The 26,002-nt window shown below is 47.0% G+C and overlaps 1 protein-coding gene across 2 annotated transcripts in view; it reads right to left on the reverse strand.

Moving 5' to 3' along the window:
• Nucleotides 1-26,002, reverse strand: part of UBE3C (ubiquitin protein ligase E3C) — a 115,532-nt gene that overhangs the window by 42,741 nt on the left and 46,789 nt on the right. Inside the window, exons 11-17 of one of the 2 annotated variants that reach the window (XM_027538466.1) lie at nucleotides 19,130-19,216; nucleotides 14,680-14,837; nucleotides 14,297-14,529; nucleotides 4,131-4,235; nucleotides 2,991-3,078; nucleotides 2,594-2,688; nucleotides 1,612-1,744 (exon numbers count right to left, since the gene is read on the reverse strand). In XM_027538466.1, the coding sequence (XP_027394267.1) occupies nucleotides 1,612-1,744; nucleotides 2,594-2,688; nucleotides 2,991-3,078; nucleotides 4,131-4,235; nucleotides 14,297-14,529; nucleotides 14,680-14,837; nucleotides 19,130-19,216 (899 nt within the window). Of the gene's footprint in view, nucleotides 1-1,611; nucleotides 1,745-2,593; nucleotides 2,692-2,990; nucleotides 3,079-4,130; nucleotides 4,236-14,296; nucleotides 14,530-14,679; nucleotides 14,838-19,129; nucleotides 19,217-26,002 lie in introns of both variants that reach the window. The other variant, XM_027538465.1, reaches the window with a different exon arrangement.

Here is a 26,002-nt window from a genome sequence, read left to right on the forward strand (position 1 = left end):
TCAAGCTTAAGCAGTCATTAGGAATCTGGGGCTTGTGTCTAGGAATCTGGGGCTTGTGTCATTGAGCAGTAACGGCATACTCTCCATGAAACAGTTTTAGAGTTAATTGAAAACTGTTGCTAACACACAGTCTCACTTTGGCTGAAGAGCTCAGACATATTCGAGCCCCTGCCGGAAGCCCTGGTTTACCAGCACAGAAGCGGGTCTGCCGTGGACAGCCACACCCTCCCCCGTGACCCCTCACGCGGCACTGGGCTCCTGGTTCCCAAGTCCTGCCTCACGTCCTGCGTCTCAGGAAGCCTCCAGCATCAAGCACACCTCGGCTCCTCCCTGAACACTCTGCCAATCGTGGCCAATTTAACACCCTGTTACAGCTCGTTTTTCTTGTTTTCAAACACAAGTTCAACAAACATCTACTGAGCGCTAGCTGTGGGGACCCTGGCTTAGACCACGAGGCCCTCAGTGAAGCGGGACACACAGACAGAGGACTGCCAGCACAGCAACACGGACACAGCACAACTACTGTGGCTCGCCTCTAAGGAGCTGCAGGTCCCAAAGGAGGGCGAGCTTTTGCTCTTCCCCAAAATGTGTTAGACTAGGAATCAGGGTATCTGGTTTTTGCCTCGCTTATACAAAAAGCTTTGAAAACATGACGTCCCAGGTGAGAGTACCCTGCACAGTGGAGCACTCAGTCTGCAGTCAGACTGGAGCTCAAAGTCTGCCTCAGTTTGCGATACTTGATGTTAGCGGGCTACAGCATAGATTATGTAACAAAACTAAGTTATGCGAAAAACAAAAATTCTGCACACAAAATCGAGAACAGAGTAAGGGAACAAGTGATTGATGTCAGCCTTCCTCTGCCATTCCTACAAAATGACAAAAACAGCTCTTTATCTGAGAAGAGAGAACATATTCAAAATGAGAGGCTCTGCTTTTCTGGAAGAAACTTAAATTGCTGCCCTAGAACAGGCAACTGCTACCCCACATCTGACAGCCTCGCACCACCTGCACCGATGTAACAGTCATTTCAGGTGACAGCACGGACACCAAATTCTGAAGCTGAACCATCAGCAAGCACACCGGTGACACGAAGACTGTTAGGCTGAGTGCCAGAGATCAACAAAGACAAGAATGTGTCATCCACCTCTAAGCGCCGTCCAAAGTAACGTCACGATGTACTTCTCTTTATCTAATACAAGTGCCACTGAAGCACACTTACCTTTTTATCAAGAAATGTGGACTGCAATGGTGTTGAGTATATTTAACTTGGCTTACATTTTATGATATTTACATAGACTGTTATAAACAAAATACAGTCTGTATATGCCTCTCCACCAACATTTTTATAATTAAAGCTTGTCAACTAAATTTTAAAGACATTTTTGGGGGCAGGAAGAGTTTCTTATCTTAGACAAAAACAAAAACAATATCTCAAAGGCTTCTGTAGCAATAAGTACTTGCCAATCTTAGAATTATTATTTGATAATAGATACGCATTCCCCCAAATCTGACGTAATTGACGATCAACACTAATTTTTGTAATGATCACCCTTTCCTATACCCCCTCCGCCTCCCCCTGCCATATGAACACATACAGAGAATGATATATACCATTTTCAGGGGAAAGTTTGTCATAAGCATCTTCATAAATATAATTCCTTCTTATTGTGACATTAATTCCATCCAGAAATGGACCATCTCCTTGAACTTCTTGCTTATCTGCATAAATCAATCTCTGAAAGATCTAACAGAGGAGAAATTATAAGCTTACTTGAAAACAACATTTTGTTACAAACACAAGCAGCCAGAAGAAGAAACTGTTAAATAAACCTTAACTCTTTTAATAAATTTTGAGGCATAAATTCTGAGGCAAGCTTTAAAGGCCAAGATACCAAATACTGATGTTACGCTTATCAATAAAGGTGCAGTATTTATGTAAGATTGCTCCTTTTCCCCACTTCACAACAAACTTTTAAAATCTCATGCTGTGGCACATTTTCGGTACTTCCTTCTGGAGACTTCTATAAAACTCCAGGTGGAGCAGGAAGAAGAGCAGCTGAGAGAAGCAGTGCATCGATGCTGGTATCAGGAGGGCGAGCCCCCGGGTGAGAAAAACCCAGCAGCTGGTTTTACGCTAGAAGTCCAGCAGAGGGCGGTCAGGAGCCATGTGACGCCATGTGTGTACGAGTGTGCGAGTGTGTGTGAGGTTTCCTTTTTTACTTTTTACCGGTATAGTTGATTTACAATGTTGTGTTAATGTGCGTGTTTTAATGAAGAAATGTCAATAGTGTCAAATGTTCTGTGAGAAGAGCGGGCAGGCCTAAAAACACCCTCTTGAAGCTGTTTTGTAAGTAGTGAAGTGTGGCAGTTTTCAGAAATTCGCTAAGTAAGTTGGTGAATACAAACAAAACATCTTTCAAGAGGTATTTGGTTGGGTTATGCTTTCATAAACCATGGTCAACTATTACAATCTAGTAAGAAAATACATTATTCAATCACAGGCACCAGCCGGCTTTAGAAAATCTCCCACTGGTGTTACTTTTTCACACTGAACTGGCTGAGTCGATCTGCAAAGAACCAACTGGAAGCATACCTTTACCCGCTCCTCAAACGGAACCACAAAGGGCAGCTGGGTCAGGATGGCGAGCTGCCTCTCCTCAGACACGGACAGCGGCGGAGACTCCAGACCTACTGCAACCAGAGAATGCCCTGTGAGCCCGCCTGTCCCCTCCAGACTCGGGGCTGCGCTCTGCCAGGCCGCACTCACAGACACCCTGGCACAGGGGGCGCTACTGGGGCTGCCGGCGGGGGGGGTGGGGGTGGTGGGGGCTGGCTACCCAGGCACGAGGCGCTTTCCGGCGATGACACTCCTGACCCGGATGACTAAAGTCAGAGACCACAGGCCAGGAGCCCGGAGGGCGCACGCGGCAGCACACAGCCCATGCTCGGCCAGCTCGGGGCACGGGGGTGCGCGGGTGCAGGGCACTCACCGTCCAGCGTGGACCGCAGGGGCCCAATCCTCCCCATCCGCCGGAACCGCCACGCGTTCCTGGACGCCGGGACGTAGAGCTGGGTGACCTGCGGGGCGACAGCCTGCTCAGCGCGCGGCCCTGGCTTCAGACCCGCCCGCTCCCTCCCAGGAGACCTTCTCACACTCTCCCCGACGCGGGCCATGCTTTCACACTGTCACACTGCAGTTATTTTTCCTAAACACACTCCAGGGAAATCGCTACTTGCTCTAGTCAACAACATGTAATATCTGGACATAGTAAGTCACCACAAAATGACTGCTTTACAAAGAAACCAGATCACCTTAAAATCTAGCAATTTATTACCATTACCAAATATTCACGTTCTCATGACTAAAACAAGTTGTGTGAATGAGTAGCCAAATAAGGCTGTAAGTACTGACCCACTGTCTCTCAGGTCCCCTCATCCGACCCGTCAGAAAGGCCCACGACCCCAAGGCCCTCACCACTACAGGACCGGCCGCAGCTCTTCAGCCTGGGCGCCAGCCACAAGCTTAATGCAAAGATGCAGCGTGTGTGCGGACAGAGCCATGCTCCTGAGACGCTCCTGATGTGTCTCTTCTCTAACACTTCTGTAGTCGTGCTTCTTACATACCCAGTCACTCTCTGCCCCCAGCCCCGAGATTCTGAGATGAATCCAGTCATGTGTTTAAAAACACCCTGAGTCCTTTGGTAATGTTATTTTCATTATTTCAGAACAGGTTACACTACTGAATTTACTTTACATCTAGATCTTAGTAATATTCACATTTGTCTCTGTCCCTTTAGAAAGTCACAAATAACTTCCATCTCTTTTAAGTATTAATACCAAAAATATATTGATACAATAAAAGCAAAAGTTTTTCAACTTCCCCCAAAAAACCATTACACGTCAATACACTTTGTGGTTTAAAGCAAATTAGGATTAACAACAAATGCAGGATGCATGTGTCAGCCAGTAATATTGTTATGTGTTCTGTGATCTAAGAGTCAGCAACAAAAGTTTACTCCTAATTGTTAATTACATGATAAATAACCTTAAAAGATTTATTCTTCTCAGAAAAGATACAAACTGAAAAAATAAGTTTAATGAAAAATATGTAAAAGATCTTCCAGGAATACCTTATCTGCTTTAATATCCTCCTGCTCTGACAGCCAGTGATTGGGGGGACAGAAGTTCCTCCGCGTGTCCCTGGACTTCAGCATCTTCACCAGGTTGGTGATGACCTGAGGGGGGAGCAGGACCAGGTGAGGCAGGCAGCCCGGGGACGCCCGCACAGCTTGGAGGCAGAAGCACGCATGGCTGCCCTCAGCGCCCGGGACGGGGGTCCTCCCTGAGGGGCTGCTCCCAACAGCAAACCCGCTCACGGAGGAGGGTCTCGCTCTGTGACCACAGGAGGAAGCTTCTGTACAAAGACAGAAAATGACGCAAACGTGCAAGGGCTGACTTTTAAAAGCTACGAGGGAGGCGGCAATTTTTCAAACACAACGTGGCAATGTATAAGCTCACCTGAGCGGCTTTCCTGAGGTTAAAGCACGCTAACTCTCCTGAAAAGCGCTCTACCTGAGGTGCAGGGGAGGGGGGCAGCATCCTACACGCGCCTTCTGCACCTTCCAGAGGTGCTTCCAGTGTCCCTGGACGGAAGCCTCTGCCGTTCGTCTGCACCCCCCGAATTCTACACAAGCCCAGCCGACCCTCCTCCAGAAAGCCTTCCCGCACGCTCTGGTTGCCCAACGCCACGCGCTATCCCAGCCCAGACCACACTGCTGCCCCCTCAGGGGACATCAGCCCCTCCAAAAAACAGAGCCCTGCCGTGAGCCCCCCGACATGGAATACGACCACCTGCCTAGAAGCGCAGTCGGCACCCCCGACTGACAGTGCTAAACCCTGTGATGTGTGATTAAAGACCCTAACAGTACTGTTGGGCTTCAGAAGACACCAAGTTACACACAGAACAGAAATGCGTGTGTAGTAAACAAAGATAAACCAACATAAAACAGGGAGACCAAAGCGTCTTCACAAGACCAAGGCCTTTGTAAGCAGGAGAGGATCCTGCAAGCACTCTGTACTTAGTGACTCTGACCGTGTTTTCTGATCGTCAGCCAAGCTTCTGTACACACTGCTTCCAATTCAGTAAAATACAATTTGAACTAAGCATTAGGAAATGTCATTCTGTGTCCAACCAAAGTGGGAGAGAAGGGGTCCCTGGTTGCTATCTCAGGCCTCCCCGACACAGACTCCAGCTGGATCATATAACCAGGAAAGAGAAAAAGTAACAGCTGAGGAGCTCGGCCACCCGGTCAAAACGACACCAGTAAAAACCACTCAAGATCTAGAACACAGCTTTCACACTGGTGGGCATATGCTGCCAACTCTGCTGTGACGTCCACTGCACGGCATCTTAAAGCCTACTGTGATGCTACGGCATGTCCTTTTTGAATCAGCAAGAAACCAGCACAGGTAAGCAGTGAGAGCGTGTGACCCTCCACCCGCGGCGGCGGCGCCTGCTCGGGGGTTAGGCCACACACAGGCGGTGCTTGATGACGACTGAGCAAGCGCAGTGGAAGTGGCCTGCGAGTCCGGTTCCACCTGGCTAACTGCTGGTCACAGCAGGGCGTGGCCGGTGACCTACCACACGGACTCCCGGGTGTCTCCCAGTTTTGCTCCCCAGGAGGAAGGATACCTCGGTGAGCTACATTCTGCGTGCTCTCTTGGCTCGGGACAAACTCGGCGGGGTTCACACGGAGCGCAGCAGCAGGCACTCGTCCAACAGTGGGGACAGAAGCAGGATCCCTGGGCACGATGAACAGCATCTCTCCTTTCATACACCCACACTGGTACTCTAAGTGAATTCAGGTGTAACAGCTACTGTGCTGAAATTTATCCACCACCCACAACTGCTGACAAAAGCCGCGCCTTCTGACAGTTAATGTGTTTATTTAAAGGCACCCGTTCGCCTGTGGCCCTCACCCATCGCCCCCACACCCCCTCCAAGTCCTGACACTTCCGCACAGCACAGCTGAGGAGATGGCGCTCTGCAGAGCAGTCATCTGCTCACGTCCACAGCTGCCTGACCCCAGGAGACACGCTGTCCTCCACCTCCTGGCGTTCAACACCGGCCAACCTCTCCTGCCGAGGACGTTCTGTTCCAGAGGTGGCAAACATGATCCAACTCTTCAGAAGTAATTAACGCCATAATTTACTTTAAATTACTGTGAAACCGAACATACACTTTCAATATAGGCATTCCCTTCCATACTCTGATATTCTACAGATGAAAAAGAAGTAACATAAAATGTCCTATCCTGGTATCACTGTATCCTCTTTCAAAAATAAAGGAAAGAAGGCTTGCCTGGAGGCTCAGTGGTCAAGAATCCAATGGCCAGTGCAGGAGACCCGGGTTTGATCCCTCATACAGGAAGAACCCACATGCTAAGGAGCAGCTAACTCTGGGAGCCACAGCCCCGGAGCCTGCATGCCCGAGAACCCGCGCTGCACAGGAGAAGCCGCCGCCACCAGAAGCGTGTCATGGCCACTGGAGAGCAGCCCCTGCTCCCAAGGCCCTGCAGCAATGAAGACTAGCACAGCCCGAAGGAAATACATACATAAAACCTTATAAAAACAAAAGGAAAGAGAAAGATGGGTGTGGGAGAGGGGAGGAAGGAGGCAAGGACAAGGCACAGGGTGAGCCGGGCCTGAGCGCCAGCAAGGAAGGGCTGGCAGCAGAAGCCACTGCGGAAAAGCGCCTCTGAAAGCGGACAGGAAACCAGACTTGAAGACGCAGGGAGAGCACGGCTCAGCCAGTGAAGCTGACTCGCAGACAAGCAGCAAACAGAACTCTTAGTGTGACTATCTTCAAATATTGCTTTATTCAAAGCGTATCTCAAATACAGGGTTTTAAAAAGTATAAATGTGCCCCAAATATCACACAAGATATACTTGTATCTAAAATGCACTTGCTGTGTATCTGAAATCCAAATTTAACTGGGTGACACATATTCTTATATGTTATATTTGGCAATATGAGCCATGACGAATTTCCAAAATATTTTAGAAATGTCATATCTCCTAAGAACATTTTTGTCCTTTATTTAAACTATTTTTTCTAACTTGTAGAGAAAAATACAAATTTTAAGAAACCATGAAAATTTAACTGGATCTAGAGGATCATTACCAAAATCAGATTCATTATAGTCTTCACAGACGAAAATAGGGACACTCTATACAGTCAGCAAAAACAAGACCTGGAGCTGGCTCTGGCTCAGATCATCAGCTCCTTATGGCAAAATTCAGACTTAAACTGAAAAAGTAGGGAAAACCACTAGATCATTCTGGTATGACCTAAATTCAATCCCCTATGATTATACAGAGGAGGTGACGAAGAGATTCAAGGTACTAGATCTGGTGGACAGAGTGCCTGAAGAACTATGAACGGAGGTTTGTACCACTGTACAGGAAGCAGTGACCAAAACCACCCCCAAGAAAAACAAACGCAAGAAGGCAAACTGGTTGTCTGAGGAGGCCTTACAAAAACAGCTGAGAAAAGAGCAGTGAAAGGCAAAGGAGAAAGAGAAAGAAAAACCCATATGAATGCAGAGTTCCAAACAGCAAGGAGAGTTAAGAAAGCCGTCTTAAGTTAACAATGCAAAGAAATATAGAGAAAAACAATAGAATGGTAAAGACTAGAGATCTCTTCAAGAAAATCAGAGATACCAAGGGAACATTTCATGCAAAGATGGGTACAATAAAGGACAGAAACAGTATGGACCTAACAGAAGCAGAAGATATTAAGAAGAAGTGGTAGGAATACACAGAAGAACTATACAAAAAAAGATCTTATTGACCTGGTAACCACGATGGTATGATCACTTACCTAGAGCCACATATCCTGGAGTGTGAAGTCAAGAGGGCCTTAGGAGCATCACTATGAACAAAGCTAGTGGAGGTGATGGAACTCAAGCTGAGCTATTTCAAATCCTAAAAGATGATGCTCTGAAAGTGCTGCACTCAATATGCCAGCAAATTTGGAAAACACTGCAGTGGCCACAGGACAGGAAAAGGTCAGTTTTCATTCCAATCCCAAAGAAAGGCAATGCCAAAGAATGCTCAAACTACCGCACAATTGCACTCATCTCACATGAGAACAAAGTGTTAGTCACTCAGTACTGTCTGACTCTTTGTGACCCCATGGACTGTAGCCTGCTAGGCTCTTCTGTCCATGGAACTCCCCAGGCAAGAATACTGGAGTGGGTTACCATTCCCTTCTCCAGGAGATCCTTCCAACCCAGGGACTGAATTCAGGTCTCCTGCATTGCAGGCAGATTCTTTACTGCTGAGCCACCAAGGAAACCCATATGCTAGCAAAGTAATGCTCAAAATCCTTCAAACTAGGCCTCAACAGTACATGAACCGAGAGCTTCCAGATGTACAAGCTGGATTTTAAAAAGGCAGAGGAACTAGAGATCAAATTGCCAACATCCGTTGGATCAGAGAAAGAGAATCCAGAAAAACATCTATGTCTGCTTCACTGAGTACGCTAAAGCCTCTGACTGTGTGGATCACAACTGTAGAATATTCTTAAGAGACGAGGATACCAGACCACCTGACCTGCCTTGTAAGAAACCTGTATGCAGGTCAAGAAGCAACGCTTAGAACTGAACATGGAACAATGGACTTGTTCAAAATTGGGAAAGGAGTACATTAAGGCTGTATATTGTTACCCTGCTTATTTAACTTATATGCAGAGCACATCATGTGAAATGCCGGGCTGGATGAAGCACAAGCTGGAATCAAGACTGCTGGGAAAAATAACAACTACAATATGCAGATGATACCACTCTAATGACAAAAAGTGAAGAGGAACTAAAGAGCCCCTTGATGATGGAGAAAGGAGAGAGGAAAAGCTGGCTTAAAACTCAACATTCAAAAACAAAGATCATGGCATCTGGTCCCATCACTTCATGGCAAATAGATGGGGGATAAAGTGGAAACAGTGGTACATTTTATTTTCCTGGGCTCCAAAACCACTGTGGATGGTGACTGCAGCCATGAAATTAAAAGATGCTTGCTCCTTGGAAGAAAAACTATGACAAACCTAGACAGCATATTAAAAAGCAGAGACATTACTTTGCCAACAAAGCCATGCAGTCAAAGCTATGGTTTTTCTAGTAGTCATGCATGGATGTGAGAGCTGGACCATAAAGAAGGCTGAGGGCTGAAGTAATGCTTTTGAACTGTGGTGTTGGAGAAGACTCTTGAGAGTCCCTTGGACTGCAAGGAGACCCAACCAGTACACCCTAAAAGAAACCAACCCTGAATATTCATTGGAAGGACTGATGCTAAAGCTGAAGCTCCAATACTTTGGCCACCTGATGCGAACAGCCAACTCACCGGAAAAGACCCTGCCTGATGCTGGTAAAGATTGAGGGCAAGAGAAGGGGGCAACAGAGGATGAGACGGTTGGATGGCATCACCGACTCAATGGACATGAGTTCGAGCAGGCTCTGGGAGACGGTGATGGACAGGGAAGCCTGCCGTGATGCAGTCCATGGGTCACAAAGAGTCAGACAAAACTCAAATTCTGTGATTTCAAAACACCTTTAAACACATTCCCTTTCTGTACATTCATTTTTAGTACCACCAGCTGCTAGAAATATTTAGTGCTGAAAAACCAAAGCTCACAGAAGTAACCATTAAAAAACCACATGAAGTGACGCGAGATGTCAAAGGCAATGAAAACTGGAGTAACAAGTTTAAACTGGATCAACAGACACCCAGTGTTGAGATCAAAAAGACAGTTTTCCTCTCAGTAAATTTTATCAAATTTCCCGGCGCAGATATGCCTGCTACAGAAGACAGTACGGACACAGAAAGACTGGCAGGTTTAGACGTGAACAGGCCTCCAGTCACGGGGTGCAAGTCCGCACACTGAGACAGGAGCCACCACACCTGCCCCGCGGGACTGACTGCGCCCGGGCCTGCAGCCTCCGCTGACAAGCACCCGCAAAGGGCACCAGCAGCAGCAGCGCTAACTCCAGGCAGCAGCTGTTAACCGGCCCTGAGGAGACCCTGAGACAGTGAGACCCGAGAACCAGTGAGTAAGAAACATGAACAGAGGCAGCCAACAAGTGAACACCAGGGTGACTGAGATGCGCCAGCGCAACACACAGCTTTAGGAGACTGTCACAGTATAAATGCGCCCTTTCACATTTATGCATGCGTTTCACTCGGCTCCCGTATCATGCTCTTCCATGCTGGAGCTAAACCTTAGATAAATACTTGAGAACTAACAAGATTGTTTAAGCAAATATTCAGAAATGCACTAAACTGTTACGTCTGACTGATTATATGCCACTACAGTGAAAAACAAAGGAATTCCCTGGTGGTCTGGTGGCCAGGACTCCGGGCTGTCACTGCTGAGGGCCCTGGGGTCACTCTCTTGTTAGGGAGCTGGGGTCCAGGCAGCCACACAGCTGGAAACCAAGCAGTGACACCCACGAGCAGGTGTCCCTTAAACCCAATGTTCAAAGACCAAGCAGACAACTGGTTAGAAACACACAGATGTCTCATGAAAGTCACACCTGACAACTGTCCCAGCTCAAGGTTTTAAATTAACATGCACTGTTTCACAAGATTACTGTATGTTTTAAAGTCCACTGGCTATCAAGATGGCAAGAAAATCTTGACCTTAGGGAAATAGTCTTAAGCAATACACATTTTACATCATAAAATAAATTTACACACATAAATAATATATCTGATGAGGACTTAAAGCTATGAACACTCAACTATGACATTTCTAAGAGGAGATCACTGATATTTAGCTTTATTAGTGCAACCAAAGAAAAGCATATATACTCCACAATTGGAAAGGCGCCTGTAATAATCTTCTGATCTTAAATGCAGTGGGCAAAATCAAACATCTTAGGTAATTACCTTAAAACTTTAAAACAAAGCATAGGACAAGGCACATGATTTACGGGTATCTAACTGGGTAAATGTGTGATGTGATCAATATATAATAAAGAGTCTTTTAGATTTTGATTTCCTAGTGAAGAATATGTAAAAACAAAATACAAGAAAAACCAGTGAAGTACCAGCTCTAAGATTATTCTCTTACAGAAGGCCAGAATGGTTTTCCCCATGTGACCGTCAGCTCAGAATGACTTCAGCGGTTGTGTGTCTATCCTGCGTGCTCTCAGCTCTCCTGCCGAGTCTCTTTCCTTATGTAGTGATGCTCGAAGAACAGGGACTGCCCGATTTCATTTATGGCTCCCCAGCACAGCGCAGAGCCAGGGTTCTGGGGATAAACACTGTGTGTGTTTAAAATAATTGACAGTAATGACACCCCAGCCCATAAAAGTCATTAAGTATCTGATACGGATTCCTGTTGTCGATGGCTAACCTAGTCTTATAGAGCCTTTAGTTATTAGTATTCTCCAGCATGTTTAAAACACTACAAAATTACTTCTTAAGGTATCCACTTTATTGAGTAGGCAAAACCAAAGCCAAAAAAAACTTTCAAAGACAAAGACATGGCAGGCAGCTCGGCCACTTTAGAGGAAGCCTGGATCTGCCTCACTGGTCACACTGACAGTCAATGATAGCACGGTTCAATCACAGCTAGGGCACTGCTGTGGTTTTCTGTTTTCACTTTTTAAACAGTCTTTTTGACACTGAAAAATCCAAATCAACCACCAGGTAGGAGAAAGCCCCTCCTCTCCGAGTCCCTCTGCGCACAGATGAGCGCAGTAAGCAAGCAGGTTCCCGCACAACTTCCCCCCTCGGGGTAACTCCAGGGCAGCCTGGCAGCTGCTCACAAAAGCACATCAAACAGGAGTTCCTGTCTCCTGCCAGGGCTAACGCAGTCACAGCTGTAAATTACATGCGGAGAGAAGCTGATAAATTTGATAAACGTACAAACTGTTTTAGCAGTGTCAGTGTGGGGCTCAGAACGGACCTCGGTTCCTACAGTGACAAAGAAGGATGCCTCCATCCACTCAGAGGTCTGCTCCGTGACCAGCCCCAGAGCCCCTCTAGGAGACCAGTCTGGGAGGACCATCGGGAGCTAAAAATGAAAATGGCTGGCGGCTGCAGGAGCCAGGTCTCCTCACGCGCAGCTCTGTCAAAATCAGCAGAATGCAGGCAGTTACTGCAAAACGCTACTGCTTTCTTTGGTGGATTCGATTCCTTGAATTCTTCACCTCAAATGTGACACTGAAACATACAGAAATGCTAAACTTTCGTCGTCACACTTCCCAGGGGCGGTGGAGAGGAGCAGCACAGTCCACACGCTGGCTACGCCACCCCGGGCTGAGTGTCCCCATCTGTAAAACGAGGGCGCCTGCCGCACCCTCCTCACAGAACTACCGCTCGCGTGGACTGGTCCCTGTGAAGTCCTCAGAACACCATCTGAGACAGCAACCACTGAGAGTTAAATTCTACTTCATATTAAAGACAATTTTTTCTGAAAAGAAAATAACTAATATCAGCTGAATCTGTTCAGAGACCGTGCCTTGATTTTTTTCTTTTTTTTTTTTGGTGGGGGGTGGGCTTAGCTCAACAGCAGGCAGAACGATAACAACAAAATCTTTACAAAGAGGAGGAATCTTATTCAAAAACTTGTCTTCAAACAAGTCTGCTCTAAATTCAGATCTTCATAACTCAATTTGAAACCTAAAGACAATCCTGTTTCAGAAAAGGTGAATGCTCACGCTAATTTTTAAAACAAACAAAACCCCTGCAATCCTTAATAAACTAGTAGTGAATCATTTTGAGGCCTAAATACAAATTCACTACAGAATTTTCACTTAATGCTTATGCAAAATAAAGCAGGACTGGGGAAAAACATCTTAATACAGCATGATTAAATTCAGAAGGTTCTGGGTGCTAAAGATAAGGCCCGGTATTTGAAAATTACAAGACTGTGAACAGGTGCTATAAAATAATGAAAGTATCTGATACTGTACACGAAACCTGATAACATGCATAGTGGAAAGTTTTACTAACAAACATCCCAGAGTTTAATTAGATTGTTAAAAGAAAAACATATGCTACCATTAACAGCCACGTCCAGGAAAAGCTTACACAAGAATTACAAGTTTAAATGGGTGACATAGCTTATTTTAACTTAGAAAAGATGCAAAAGTGTTAGTCTTTAAGCAAGGACATATTAAGGGCTCAACATGTGACCTTAAGAGTTTACTTAGGAATACAGAGACAGGTAATTAAAATAAATTGTGCAAATATATATTACATCAATCCGCACATATTATAAATTCAATGATGCATTAGTACTGTATTCAGTGCAATCAAAACATTATCAGTTACTCTCACTGCTACTAATGCTGGTGCTCAGAAGTGAAATGTGTTGTAAAACCAGGCAGAACGGGCCGCACAGAGCCCATCGTGGGCTCGCAGGATGAATAAGCAGCCCTTAATTAGCCCATCAGGTTAAGTGCAAGCATTAATGGGCCTTTCCTAAAGTCTAGCTTGACATCTTTCTCCAAACATGGCCAAGAAGAAAGTTCCATTAGCAATATTAATACAAGCTTAGTTGATCATTTTCATTCAATTAACTTCTTTCAATTAAATAGATAGCTTGACAAAGCAGTGATAAAAGACCCAAAGGGACAGCTGACGACTCCAGCTGAGCACAGTGTGCAGAGGTCGCCGGCGCTAAGCGGGCTGTAAATCTAGCGCTCAATTTGGGAAATGCATTTCTTCTGCTCTTGCTCCTTTAATGAGCGATTTTAGCTGACGGGTGTGTTTGCTGCAGAAATTTCACGGGAAGTCAAGCACCCTTTTCTTTTCTTTTTTCCACCCCAGTAGTTGTATTCTCTCAGTGGTGGTGGTTTCCTGCCAACATTTCAGCCACAGTAACTCATAACTTCTCTTTCTGCACAGTTAAAAATGAAGGTATTTTAAAATAATTTATATTCAACTTGCAGTAAGTTAATGATCTTATTCCACCTTTGTTAATCAATTTCTTAAGATTAAATAAATAAAACTCATAAGAGATCTTTTACTGAAAAATAAAAAAAATTTTAATTATACATCACCTTGTCACTGAAAGTACTTGGGGCAAGTTATAACAGATATATTTAAGAATGTCAAAACAAGGCTTTAAAAGGAGGCAAACATAAAATGAAAAAGACTTTTCTTACAAGTTTTGCAAATTATCAAGCCGGAAACAAACCCGTATCTCTAGTCTTCTAAAATGAGTCATCCAAAAAAAAACCTGTACGTTATTTGACCTCAGTAAACAAAATATTCATACACTCATCACCTTAAATAACTGAATCCATCGTTTCTGCTCCATCTGTATACACTGCTGCATTTCAGAACTGGTAGTTACTCCAATACTTTGAAAGGCGGTGATATATTCTTCTCGAACTTCTGGCTTTGTTTCTGGATATGCCAGTTTGATGATCCCTAAGCACGCGTCGCGAAGGCATCGAGACAACACTACCAGTTCTTCTAAAGTAAAAGGCATCATTGACGATTGTCTTTGACCTACAACTGAAAAACATAATCCAATTTTCTATTATATTTGGGCTCCCCCTCCCATTTCTTACACACTCAAAGACTTAAAAGGCTTAAAACTCTTCTATCATCTACGAAAATTTGTTGCATGAGGTCATCAACAAATGGATTGCTCAGAATTCTCACCTTCTATGGGGTCTCCGAAGAACTCGTTATCATGTATGGAAATCAGTGAGTGACTGAACAAGGAGCTAAACAGGTAGAAGAGTGGGATGATTCTACTAGAATCTTCAAAAGACATAGGCGAGCCCCTTGATATCACCTGAAGCAATGGTACCATAGACCTTGAAATTGGGAGAAAGGAGAGAAAAACACAATGGCTGAGTTTGGGAACAAATTAAGACATGACATCAGACAAATGTAAGCAGGGAAAATAACATTTACATTAGCAATTCAAAGACCTAGAGGGCAGGCAAAGTCACTCGAACAACACAGGTTAATAAATAACGTACATTAAAGAACAGGACACCAAGCCACCGGTCTTTATTAACATCCCTGCTGCGATTCTCCACCAGATAAAGCTGGTTGTTTATCTGAAGCCCCAAGGGTCCCTGAAGGGCAGTCAGGGTCTGCGGCAGCACTCCTCAGGACACACACTCTGCTTCTTACGCTGAACCCCATCCCCGTCCCCGTCCCCTCTACAAAGGCAGACAGTTCTGGTCTCAGGAAAGGTTTGTCCAGGGGCGTAAACTGAGGAACACTGGAGGCAGTTCACTACTGAGCCCAGAGACGCAGCAGCAGATCATCACGGCTTCAGTCCTGGGCCGCGCCTCCACTCACCAGACCCACAGCTGTGCTCCCTGGTAGGAGACCCGCGGGCCTGGGGCAGTTCTAGGTGGGCTGGCCCCCTTCCCTCCCAAGAGCTGGGGCCCACAGCCTACACCCCCACCGAACACGGGCTCACACAGCTTCCCCAGTTTCCAGCGCACACCCATCCAGTCCCGGGCCGGCAGCCCGCAGGCCAGCCGGCTCTCACCTGCCCCATCCCTCCTCCTCTCGGTCCTCAGTCCCAGGCAGCCACTCCCGTCTAGGAGGCAAGGCGCGCGCTCCAGGGGCTGGCCCTCCAGCGCTGCCACCGTCCCCCGGGAGGCAGGGCTGGAGCTGAGGCCGCCGAGGCGCCGCTCTCGCTGTGGGCGAGGGGGAGCCACCTGGTGCCAGGTGTCCAGCAGCCCCGCTCAGGGGTCAGCAGGCCAGCTCCAGCGCTCACACAGGGGCCCGGCTGGGCGGAAACACAGCCCAGACACGCAGCAGCACTCAGCACAGAGCACCCCGCCGAGGGAAGCCACCCACCCCCAATAAAAGTGCAGCGAGAGCACACACACAGAGAACAAGCACGACCGCCCTGTCACCTCCCTCATCACCCACAGGGGACAAGAGCAAAAGGCTGTGCGCCCAGAGCAAGGCCAAGCCCTGAGACACAGGAGCCCCCGCCACTCACTGCCAAGTAACCCCATCAAGCCCAGTCCTGTGCCATCTGCACAGTAGAAGAAAAAAGGCGCAACGCCATTTGCTTTGCTGAGTGAGTAAAGCTAACGGTTTGTATCTTTCAGCTCCCTCGTCACTCACTGCAGAAGCACAAAAACTGGAAATGCTGCCAAACAACACTGAGGAGAACACGGGACAAGCCGGGCTGACCAGCTGCCGTGTGGAGGGAGTGTTTCCTGAATCTAGGTGCACGATTGAACTGCTTAGCTGTGGCCCTGTTGACAACACTCGCACTTGAAATCCTCATCGCCCGCCATGCACGTATGTGCCAGGATGCACAAAACTCTTAAACTGCTTCCCAAAAACGAGATGGGGGCAAGCACTCAACGTTAGCTCACTTGTTCTCTTTAACCCCCATGAAGTCAGTTACAGAACAACAGAAAAGTGACTGGCAACAAGGGTCAGTTATGTGCCTGTGGTCTTAACCAACCAGGATGGACACGAATAATGTCTCTCGACTCTCTGCTGATGATTCTTTCTGCCATTAACACCAACTGAAATATTTCTCTGAAAACAGACCCATCTCAAAGACTTGTTGCTCAGTCGTGTCCAACTCTTTTTGACCCCATTGACTGCAGCACACCAGGCTTCGCTGTCCTTCACTATCTCCTGGAGCTTGGCAAACTCATGTCCATTGAGTTGGGGATGCCATCCAATCATCTCATCCTCTGTCATCCCCTTCTGCTCCTGCCCTCAAATGTTCCCAGTATCAGGGTCTATTACAATGAGTTGGCTCTTCGCATCAGGTGGCCAAAGAATTGGAGCTTCAGCTTTAGCATCAGTTTCTCCAATGAATATTCAAGATTGACTTCTAGGATTGACTGGTTTGAACTCTTCGTGCAAATAAAAAGTCCATAATTTACTACAATGAAAGGAAAAGATACTGACTTGTGACTGGGAGAGCTGGCTGGACCAGTAGCATCAACGAGACGTCAAACAAGCCCTCCCTTCTGCATGCCCCCTCAGAACAAGGGTCTTCAGAGCGGAAGCTCTTATGGCAACTGCACTCGCCCCTGAACTGGCGGAGCTTCTCGTCTTCTCCAGAAGCTCTCAGAGAATGCACTCCTGTCTACTGTAGCACCACCAGCCATTGCAGTCAATGTGAAAAGACACAGGCAGGGTGAGAACAGTCCCCGCTGAGTTAAAGACAAGGATGAAGCAGGCCAGCCTCGCCGCACAGGCCCGCGACAGGCTAGGTTCTGGCCCCCTCAGCTGCACCTGCACCCCAATCACCGAGGAGCCGGTGCGCCCCGAGACCAAGGGCGGTGGGGGCCGGAGTCCACACCCCGACACGCGCCCCATTAGCCTCGTGCGTGCCAAAGCTCAGGAGTCCCAGCTGGGTAAGCCCTGCTGCCAAACTACTTTCAAAATACCCTTCGTGCTGTTTTCAGGGGAGTCGGGCACTTCACCTGCATTTATTGTGATATAAACGTGATGAGCCACACAGCAGGAAGGTGTTAGCACACACTGTGAGTTCCCTGTGGGACCTGAGTAAACTATACGCGCAAAAGACACATGTCCTCAAATGGGCTAAGAAGTGATGAGTTTTTAAAAATGTGTGTCATTTCACTGACTTATAACGCTAATAACTTAATACGATCGCCACCGCCGTGACAGAACACGTGCACACGCTGTGCTCCCTCCCCCGCGGGACACCAAGGCCAGGAACAAACAGGCCGTCAGCAGGCGGGGCCGGGATGGGACCCTGTTGCTAAGCTAAGACACCTGCAGGGCGACAATAACCTCCTGCCCCAGTGACCCCCGGGCTCTCTTGCCTAAACAAACCTGCTGCTCACCAACGCCAAGGTGGGCACAGCCACCAGAGGCTGAAATACACTCACACAAGGAAACCAGAAACCTCGGGCTTTACTTTGAAAATGAAAGGATACAGAAGATACGCTCTGGACCGGAAGCCACTTCTCCCACATCTCTACTGCTGCTGCCGTGAGGTACAGGACCTCGCCGCTCTGAGTTCCATCAGCTGCAGCGCAGGCACTCAGAACCCCCTCACTCACAAACATGTGTTAAAATCACACGAAAGCACCTCAGCCTGTACTACGAGCGCCTGCCAGTCCCTCTCTGAGGCTTCCTGGCACAGGGCCGGTGGGGGCCCACCCACAGGCGCTCTTCCACCCTCCACCCCGACGAGCTCCAACCCAGAGAGCATGGCGCGGGCGGCGGCCGCAGAGCAGGGGAGGAGGGCAGTGGGTGGTACCGAACGCAGCGCCGGGCGCCCAGACTCCAATGCGGCTTCCTGTCTCGGGTCCCTCCTGCCAGAGGCTGTCCTGCGGGGAGGCGGGCTGGCGGCTGCAGGTGGGACCTCCGGCGGTGACCACCGCAGGCAAGTGCGTGTGGGAAGCCGAGTCTCCGAGAACTGAGCTCACATTCTCACACTACCGCACAGAGGACGGAGCCCTCACAGAGAAACTCAGCATGGCAACGGCCTCCACCTGCTTACCATGCAGGGTTTCTGAGTATCGAATGAATTCTTGATATATTACACACAGTCAATAAATATGTACTTTAAAGATTCTAGCCTGCAAGTTACACAAGACTTCATATAAAAAATCAAATTATTTCAACAAAGAGGTTTAGAAACCAATTTTTACAATATCTTGTATGTTTTAATGTTTGTAATGGTGGTAGACTTGCTTCAAGTCTGTATCTTCACTATCAAAAGCACAGAAAAGACACGGAGCAAAGAAATGTCAAGTTTCTGGTTTCCACAACATGACTAGGAGTGTGTGTGTGTGTGGCCACACCGTGCAGCGTCAGGGCCTTGGCTCCCTGACCAGGGCTCCCACCTGCACCACCTGCAGCGGTGGCTCCGAGTCTCGACCCCAGACCTCAGGGAGGGCCCGACCATGATTTATAAAACAAATTTACCCTCAGACAGAGCCATACACTTAATACTATACATAGATTAGGCATCAATTTTTTCATTTTGTGAAACTGAGACATCTAGACTTTTTTCCCTAATGAAATAAGCTCGGTATAAGCAGTACTTAAAAATACCTCCCTACAATGCTTTTTATTTGGCGGCCACTTGTCACGTCCTTAAGCTTAATGTGTCCGTCTCTGTAACACCTACCCTGTGATCATCCGCGTTGTCATTGAAGATATGAGAAACCAGAGATGTCTCAGAAACCTGGCATTGAAGGCTAAACTGTAGAGAAGCCTAAAAAGGAACGGGGAAAATAAGTAAGAGTTAGCAAATCGTCATCCAATATATTTCTCCAAAAAGAGAAAAGTGACAGACGGAAGATAACGTACAACTGAGAAGATATCTGTCCTGACGCCTCCCACGGTGGCTGCTCCCCACAGCTGAGGACACCCCGGGAACCCCGAATGCTGGGGGCCTGTTCTCACTGCTACGGCACTAAGCCGGCCCCGAGCTGCGCCTGTGAGACCGACCCCAAAGAGAGCTGGGCGTGCCCTTCACACGCGCACCCACGTGTGCCGCCCTCAGGACACAGCACAGGACAGCGATGTGTTACAGTGCTGTGCGTCACCAATATCACTCACACACAGTAACATTTTCCAACTGATTGTAATGCCCTACCTTTAAAACACACACACACCAATGTGTAAATCGTTTTTTAATGCTAACACGTCAAAATTAATTTAAATCTAAAAATATATTTTAAAGGCTTAAAAAACCCCTCCTGTATAAAATCAGAAGACTAAGGAGCTTTGTGGATACCTAAGTTTAATTTTAAATTAGCTTTACTTACTATACTTCGTTTTTGTAATAGGACTTAATTTCTAGTCACATTTTTAGACAGGCAGGACTCAGAAATTAAATTTCAAACTTAAGAGACTGATCACACTAAGAAAAGGTTTAGGACAGTAGGGAAACGTGGTTTTAAGAAAGGGATGTGATCTGCCTTTACAATCATCTCAGAAGAACCATGAAGTCAAAGAGCGAAGACTAAGCTTGCTCAGTGAGCAGCACTAATGAGGATAGGGCTTTCCTGGTGGAGTCAGAGAGCGCACGAGCAGTGAGCCTGGCACCAAAACTTAAGGATGAAAACAGAACGCTGCATTCTGAAGACCTACATACCATCTAGTCTTACCCACCTTTTGTGTGATGCTGAACTTAACACGGAATCACTGTATTTTCAGGGTGGAAAAGACCTCTGGGATGCTGTTGGACCCGAGTTGTCAAGCGAGCTCATGACGGAGCAAGCAGCACCCCAAAGGCTCCTGAGGAGCCAGCAGAGGTTGCCCCACCTCCTCAACAGTGAGGCCACCAGCCTTGGGGTCTCCTCAGGTCAGCCATTAACAGTAATGGGATGATCTAAGTTAAAGCAGCATGTAACGTGCATCCAGAATTCTCTACAGTTAGTAACCAGTTGCCATAAATATTGTTCTGAGTATAATAAAAAGTATTTTAACAGACCAAACTTTGCCAAAAGTGCATTAATTTAAATGCCCGTAGTGGAAGAGAAACGAATGGGGCTTAGATAAATCAATCACTCTTCAAGTCTTAAGTTGGTTATTTTCCTGCATTCAGTCAAAAACATCAGATATATTCCTCAGCACCAGCAGTTTCTAAGTATACAATAGGGGTTACAGAGTCCTGGTTTTAAAAAGTCCAATCGTGTCTTAGCGTGGTGCATTTTGAGATGTCCAAATGACATTAAAAGCACATCACTGAGCCTCCCTGGTGGCCCAGTGGGTAAGAATCCACCCGCCAACGCAGGGGACGCGGGTTCAATCCCTGGTCCGGGAAGATCCCGTAACACAGCCCGAGGGCCACAAGCCCTGAGCCTAGGGGCCTAGAGCCTGTGCTCCTCCACGAGAGAAGCCAGCACAGTGAGAAGCCAGGCGCCACAGCGAAGACCCACAGAGGACGCCCTCTCGCAGCAGCGGAGACCCAGCGCTGCTGAAAGTGGGTGCGTCTAAAAACAGAGAACCATTTAAAACTCCGGAAAGCACGAAGGACGATGTGAAACGTGCCCGAGCCATGAGTCCCGGGCTGGGAGACTCTAGGCGACCGCTCGGCCCGCCACTCTTCAGGTGCCACGTGGCCCCGAGCAGCGTCTGCATCAGAGAACGAGGGGACCCTCCCGCACCGAGGCTATGGTCTCTTCCAGCTTAAAAACAGGAAGAGTCTGCAGGAGTGAGTTACACCTGCCCTGAGCACACACTTACGCATGGTATGGGCACCACACTAATTCGTTCAGTTGAGAAATTAAAAAATAAGAATGACTGGAATAATGAAAAAACAGTAAGAAGACAATAGATCAATTAAACAAACCATGGAAAACAATAAAAACAAAGCTATGAAAACCATGACCTTTCAACAGAAAAGAATTCAAGAAGGTTCTGCTTGCCTTATTTGTCCTTAATCAAGAAACCACGGCCTCTGTGAAAGAATGTACCATCTAGTATAACTTCACTGACGTGATGTCTTAACTTGGTGTTAGTATAAATCCTGACACTTAGCTCCTCAGAGATCCGAGGAACGACTGCTCTAAGGAGGCACGTCCTCTATTCTTTTTTCTTAACGGCAGCAGCACGAGAGACAAGGTCTTCCGCAGCACTTCACCCATCTTCCCAGAAGTAATCAGTTAGTATCTTGGAGTAAATCACCCAGACACACCAGACAGAAGTAAACAAAAGTGGGTTCTCCCAACACATCCTCCTCTAACACAGCCTTTCATCCAAGGTTGTAACTAACATCTTTCCACATGAATATACATACGCATTTCAAAAGTTATACTTCAAGTCAACATTCTGAAACTGTGTAAATTAATCACTCAACAGGCAATAAAAACACAAATTATTAAACCATTTTCTACACGTTAATGTTATTTGGGCTTGACCGCTAAAAGGCGAGGAAGTGACGTATGCTTTACATACACTGGGATATAGTTAAAACTACCCATGAAGCTTTATTTAGCTGAGACAACACTATGAGTTAATTAGTAAAGGGCAACATTTCCAACCCAGGTCATAAATTCAGAGCAGTCTGTCTGCAAGGACGACTTAAGTTATTAAAGAGGACACAGTGGGAGACTCCTGCTCACACACAGGCAGTGAAGGTCACGACAGCAAGGCATTCTCAGAGACCTCCTCTGTGTGTAAAGGGTCACAGGTAAGAGAAATACGACAGGTCAGCCACCCAAGGACCAGTCCACTCCTGCAGCCACAGGCGCAAATGTGATCTTTGTGTTTTCCTGCTCAAAGGATCACTCTTTTTGCCAAGTCAATACGAAAATACATATATAAATTTCATCTGTGAGATAGTGCAAGATAAAAAATTAACTCCAATTTCCTTAATGATAATAAAAGTTTTAAGATGAATTTCAGTTTGAGGCAACCTGCTAAAACATCATTCCTTCACAGACAAACCGGGGACTAAGGACAGAAGATCAGCTTCGACACACTGCTGTGCTCTGTCAACGTCCCAGCACCAAAACCACAACAGTTTAGACACACAGCTCCCTCCCCTGACGACGAGGCTTCTCTCCAGTTTCCGTTCAAGAGGAAACAGACACTATTATACAGAGTGAAGTAAGCCAGAAAGAAAAACACCAATATAATATACTAACGCATATATATGGAATTTAGAAAGATGGTAACAATAACCCTGTGTACGAGACAGCAAGAGACACTGATGTATAGATCAGTCTTATGGACTCTGTGGGAGGGGGAGAGGGTGGGGAGATTTGGGAGAATGGCATTGAAACATATATGGTATCGTGTATGGAGCGAGTCGCCAGTCCAGGTTCGATGCACGATACTGGATGCTTGGGGCTGGTGCACTGGGACGACCCAGAAGGAGGGTATGGGGAGGGAGGAGGGAGGAGGGTTCAGAATGGGGAACACAGGTATACCTGTGGCGGATTCATTTCGATATTTGGCAAAACTAATACAATATTGTAAAGTTTACAAATAAAATAAAATTTAAAAAAAATTAATACTCAAAAAAAAAAAAAGAAAAGAAAAGAAGGGCGCCTTCACTCCTACTGCAGTTTACAGGAAGACAGCAGAGGCACCGCTGGGACCTTATGTGACTTCTTGGATAACCCCTTCCCTTGCTTTTTTTACAAGAAAACTTAAAAAACTTTTAAATAAGCTTTGTGTATGCTTTTCCAAGTTTACTTGTATTTCCTGTGAAGTGTCAGTCAAAAATGTTTAGAAAATTATAAGATGTTCAAAACCCACTATAAATTATATTCCTAAATTTGACTAAAGCAGGCCTAGTTTATTAGTTTGATATCTCCAACAATAACCGCTGCCAATTCATTTATAAATATGAGTTCAAGATAGACAATAAAATCATTGTGTACTGAAAATATTAAAAAGCTCACAAATTTTATGTGATCTTTGTAACAATACAAATTATAACAATAATCAAACAGCTCCTTAAATCTATCACTTATATTGAAAATATCATTGATAATAAAAGTAAACATGAAATCACAGCGCCCACCCCCCCGCCAAAAATTGTTTCTCTCTGTAGGTACATTCTCGGTATTGGTTCTAAAATCCTCTAAAATTTGTTTACAAAAACATGAACAGTGACGACTACTTCTGGAACGTACACGAAACATGAATTTATATTCTTTTCCTCTGAAGTCATTTGCATAATCAATCTCAAATTATTAAAACTATGATTCTATAATCAAGAGCTAAGGAGTGCCCACGACCACATTAGTGGTATTTAGAGAGCAGACAAGGAAACAGCGCTCACGACTGCCCAAACCAGGGATGAGTGACGTGAGGCACAGTCAGGCTGGCTCGTTCTAGTTTCTGGTAAAAACAACTGAGCACAGGATGTAATAAAACTAATCCTAATGGCTTCTGATTTGATATATGAACAAGAAAACTAGAGAAATGGTCACATCAACCTTTCTGATCCTTAAAGTGTTAGTCGCTCAGTCGTGTCTGACTCTTTGGACCCCATGGACTATAGCCCATCCATCCATCCATGGGATTCTCCCCATTTCCTTCTCCAGGGGATCTTCCCGACCCAGGGATCAAACCCAGGTCTCCCAAATTGCAGGCATACTCTTTACCATCTGAGTTACCAGGGAGGCCATGATCCTTAAAACATTATCTTTAAAATGCCATTTCAAAGTCTTTACATGTTAATGAAACAAAAGAGCCCCCAAGAATATGCTTTTCTGCCCACCTTAAGTATAAATCCAAACTCCTTAAAATCAGCTCTCTAAAAGGGAGACCCTACAGTAAAATGAAAGTTTCCCTGGGAGCTGTAGTCACAGGTGAAATCTCAGGATATAATAAACCAGGGGGGTTTCTGAAAGGTGACAGCCTCTGCAGGGCTCTGACGGACACGGCAGCCAGGGGGAGGCAGGGAGGCGGCAGCTGTCTTTGGACAGACACTAGCGCAGGCGGAGGGGAGCGGTGTGAAACGCCTGGAGGCACAGAGGAACGCGAAGACGCGAAAGGGACGAAGCTGGCTGAGGCAGGGACAGCCTTCCACAGCGAGAAACAGAGGAGAGGCAAGCGACGCTGGCTTAGGGGAGGACACCGCACCACAGTCAGCAAAGGAAGGGGAAGACTTCCCGAACAAAAGGATTCACTGGGAGATGTTTAAGCAAGACAACGAAATAGTGAGGGTCGTACTTTGACAGTTTAGTCTGGGAACACGTGACACGAAGTTCCCAGCACTCACACACCATGGGGACTGAACGCACACAGGGAATCCCTGAGACAAGCGCGAATCTCATCACACAGCATGGGGACTGAATGCACACAGGGAATCCCTGAGACGGGCTCGAAGCTCATCACACAGCATGGGGACTGAACGCACACGGGGAATCCCTGAGACGGGCGTGAAGCTCATCACACACCATGGGGACTGAACGCACACGGGGAATCCCTGAGACGGGCGCGAATCCCAGCCTAGACTCCCGGCAGCACTGCTCCGCATGACCGTCTGTGCTGAGCAGCCGGTCCACGTGGGGCTGCCCGTGCCACACAACCAGTGAGTGCCTGCGATGCGGCTGGTGTGCCCGGGGAAGCGGAGGGGCCACGCTTCACTAGCGGCTGCCCTCAGGACACCGCAGCCCCAGCATGACGCCCAGGTTTTGGGGAAGATGCTGAGCTCCACCGCAGGCACTGTGAAAGGAGAGGACGCCCCGCAAAAGGGCTGAAGTCGAAGCTGGGGCTCAGGAAAGCCGTCCGCGTGGACAAGACCCCAGAGGATCTACCAAGCAGAAAGGAAAAAAGAAACTGAACACGAAGAGAGGGCAAAGGTTAAGAAACACTGAAACAGAGACCACGAAGAACCTGCAGAAGGCAGTGAGGAGGAGGAGCCCAGGAGGAAAGGGAACTCAGGCGAGCCCTGCATCTGTCAGGCAACATGCAAACCGGCTCCCAGGACAGGGACACGGCAGAGGGGGAGACCGGGCTCAGGGTCCTGCCACCGCGCGGGGCGCCAGGGAGACGGGTGGCCGCGAGCGGGCCCTGCTGCACCATGGACACCCCCCAGCAGCACGAACCCACCAGTAAAACACCAGACTCCTGCCCACGAAGCCAGAGGAGAGTCGGCCAGGGGCAAAGCTGAGCACCTGCGAGCCGCTGTCCTCAGTGGCTGCGAAGTATCCATGTGCGAGGCTCAGTTCTCGAGACACTGGGAGAGAGCCGGCCTTCTCCTGCCCCCGGCAAAACCAGTGAATGCCTGCTCACATTCAAAGTTAGTGAATATGTTTTCCGAAAGAAGAACAATTTTTAAATTCAGAAATGTATTCAGATTTCCAAGTTCAATGGTAAGATCTACAGACTTTCATAAAAGGAGATGGAGGTTCATTAACTACTTAATCTTTAAAAATTAAAATAATTCACATAATTCAAAACCCAAAACCCTGTTAAAAAGTATACAGTTCCAAGTCCACTCTCTCCGCCTCCCTCGACCCGCCCCCGCCCCCCGACCCCCCCGAAACCAGACGTGATGAATCGCGCCCATGAATCCTTGTGAATGCTCCCA

The sequence above is a fragment of the Bos indicus x Bos taurus genome, chromosome 4 (assembly GCF_003369695.1).
Source record: "Bos indicus x Bos taurus breed Angus x Brahman F1 hybrid chromosome 4, Bos_hybrid_MaternalHap_v2.0, whole genome shotgun sequence".
In the NCBI taxonomy this organism is placed as follows: Eukaryota; Metazoa; Chordata; class Mammalia; order Artiodactyla; family Bovidae; genus Bos; species Bos indicus x Bos taurus.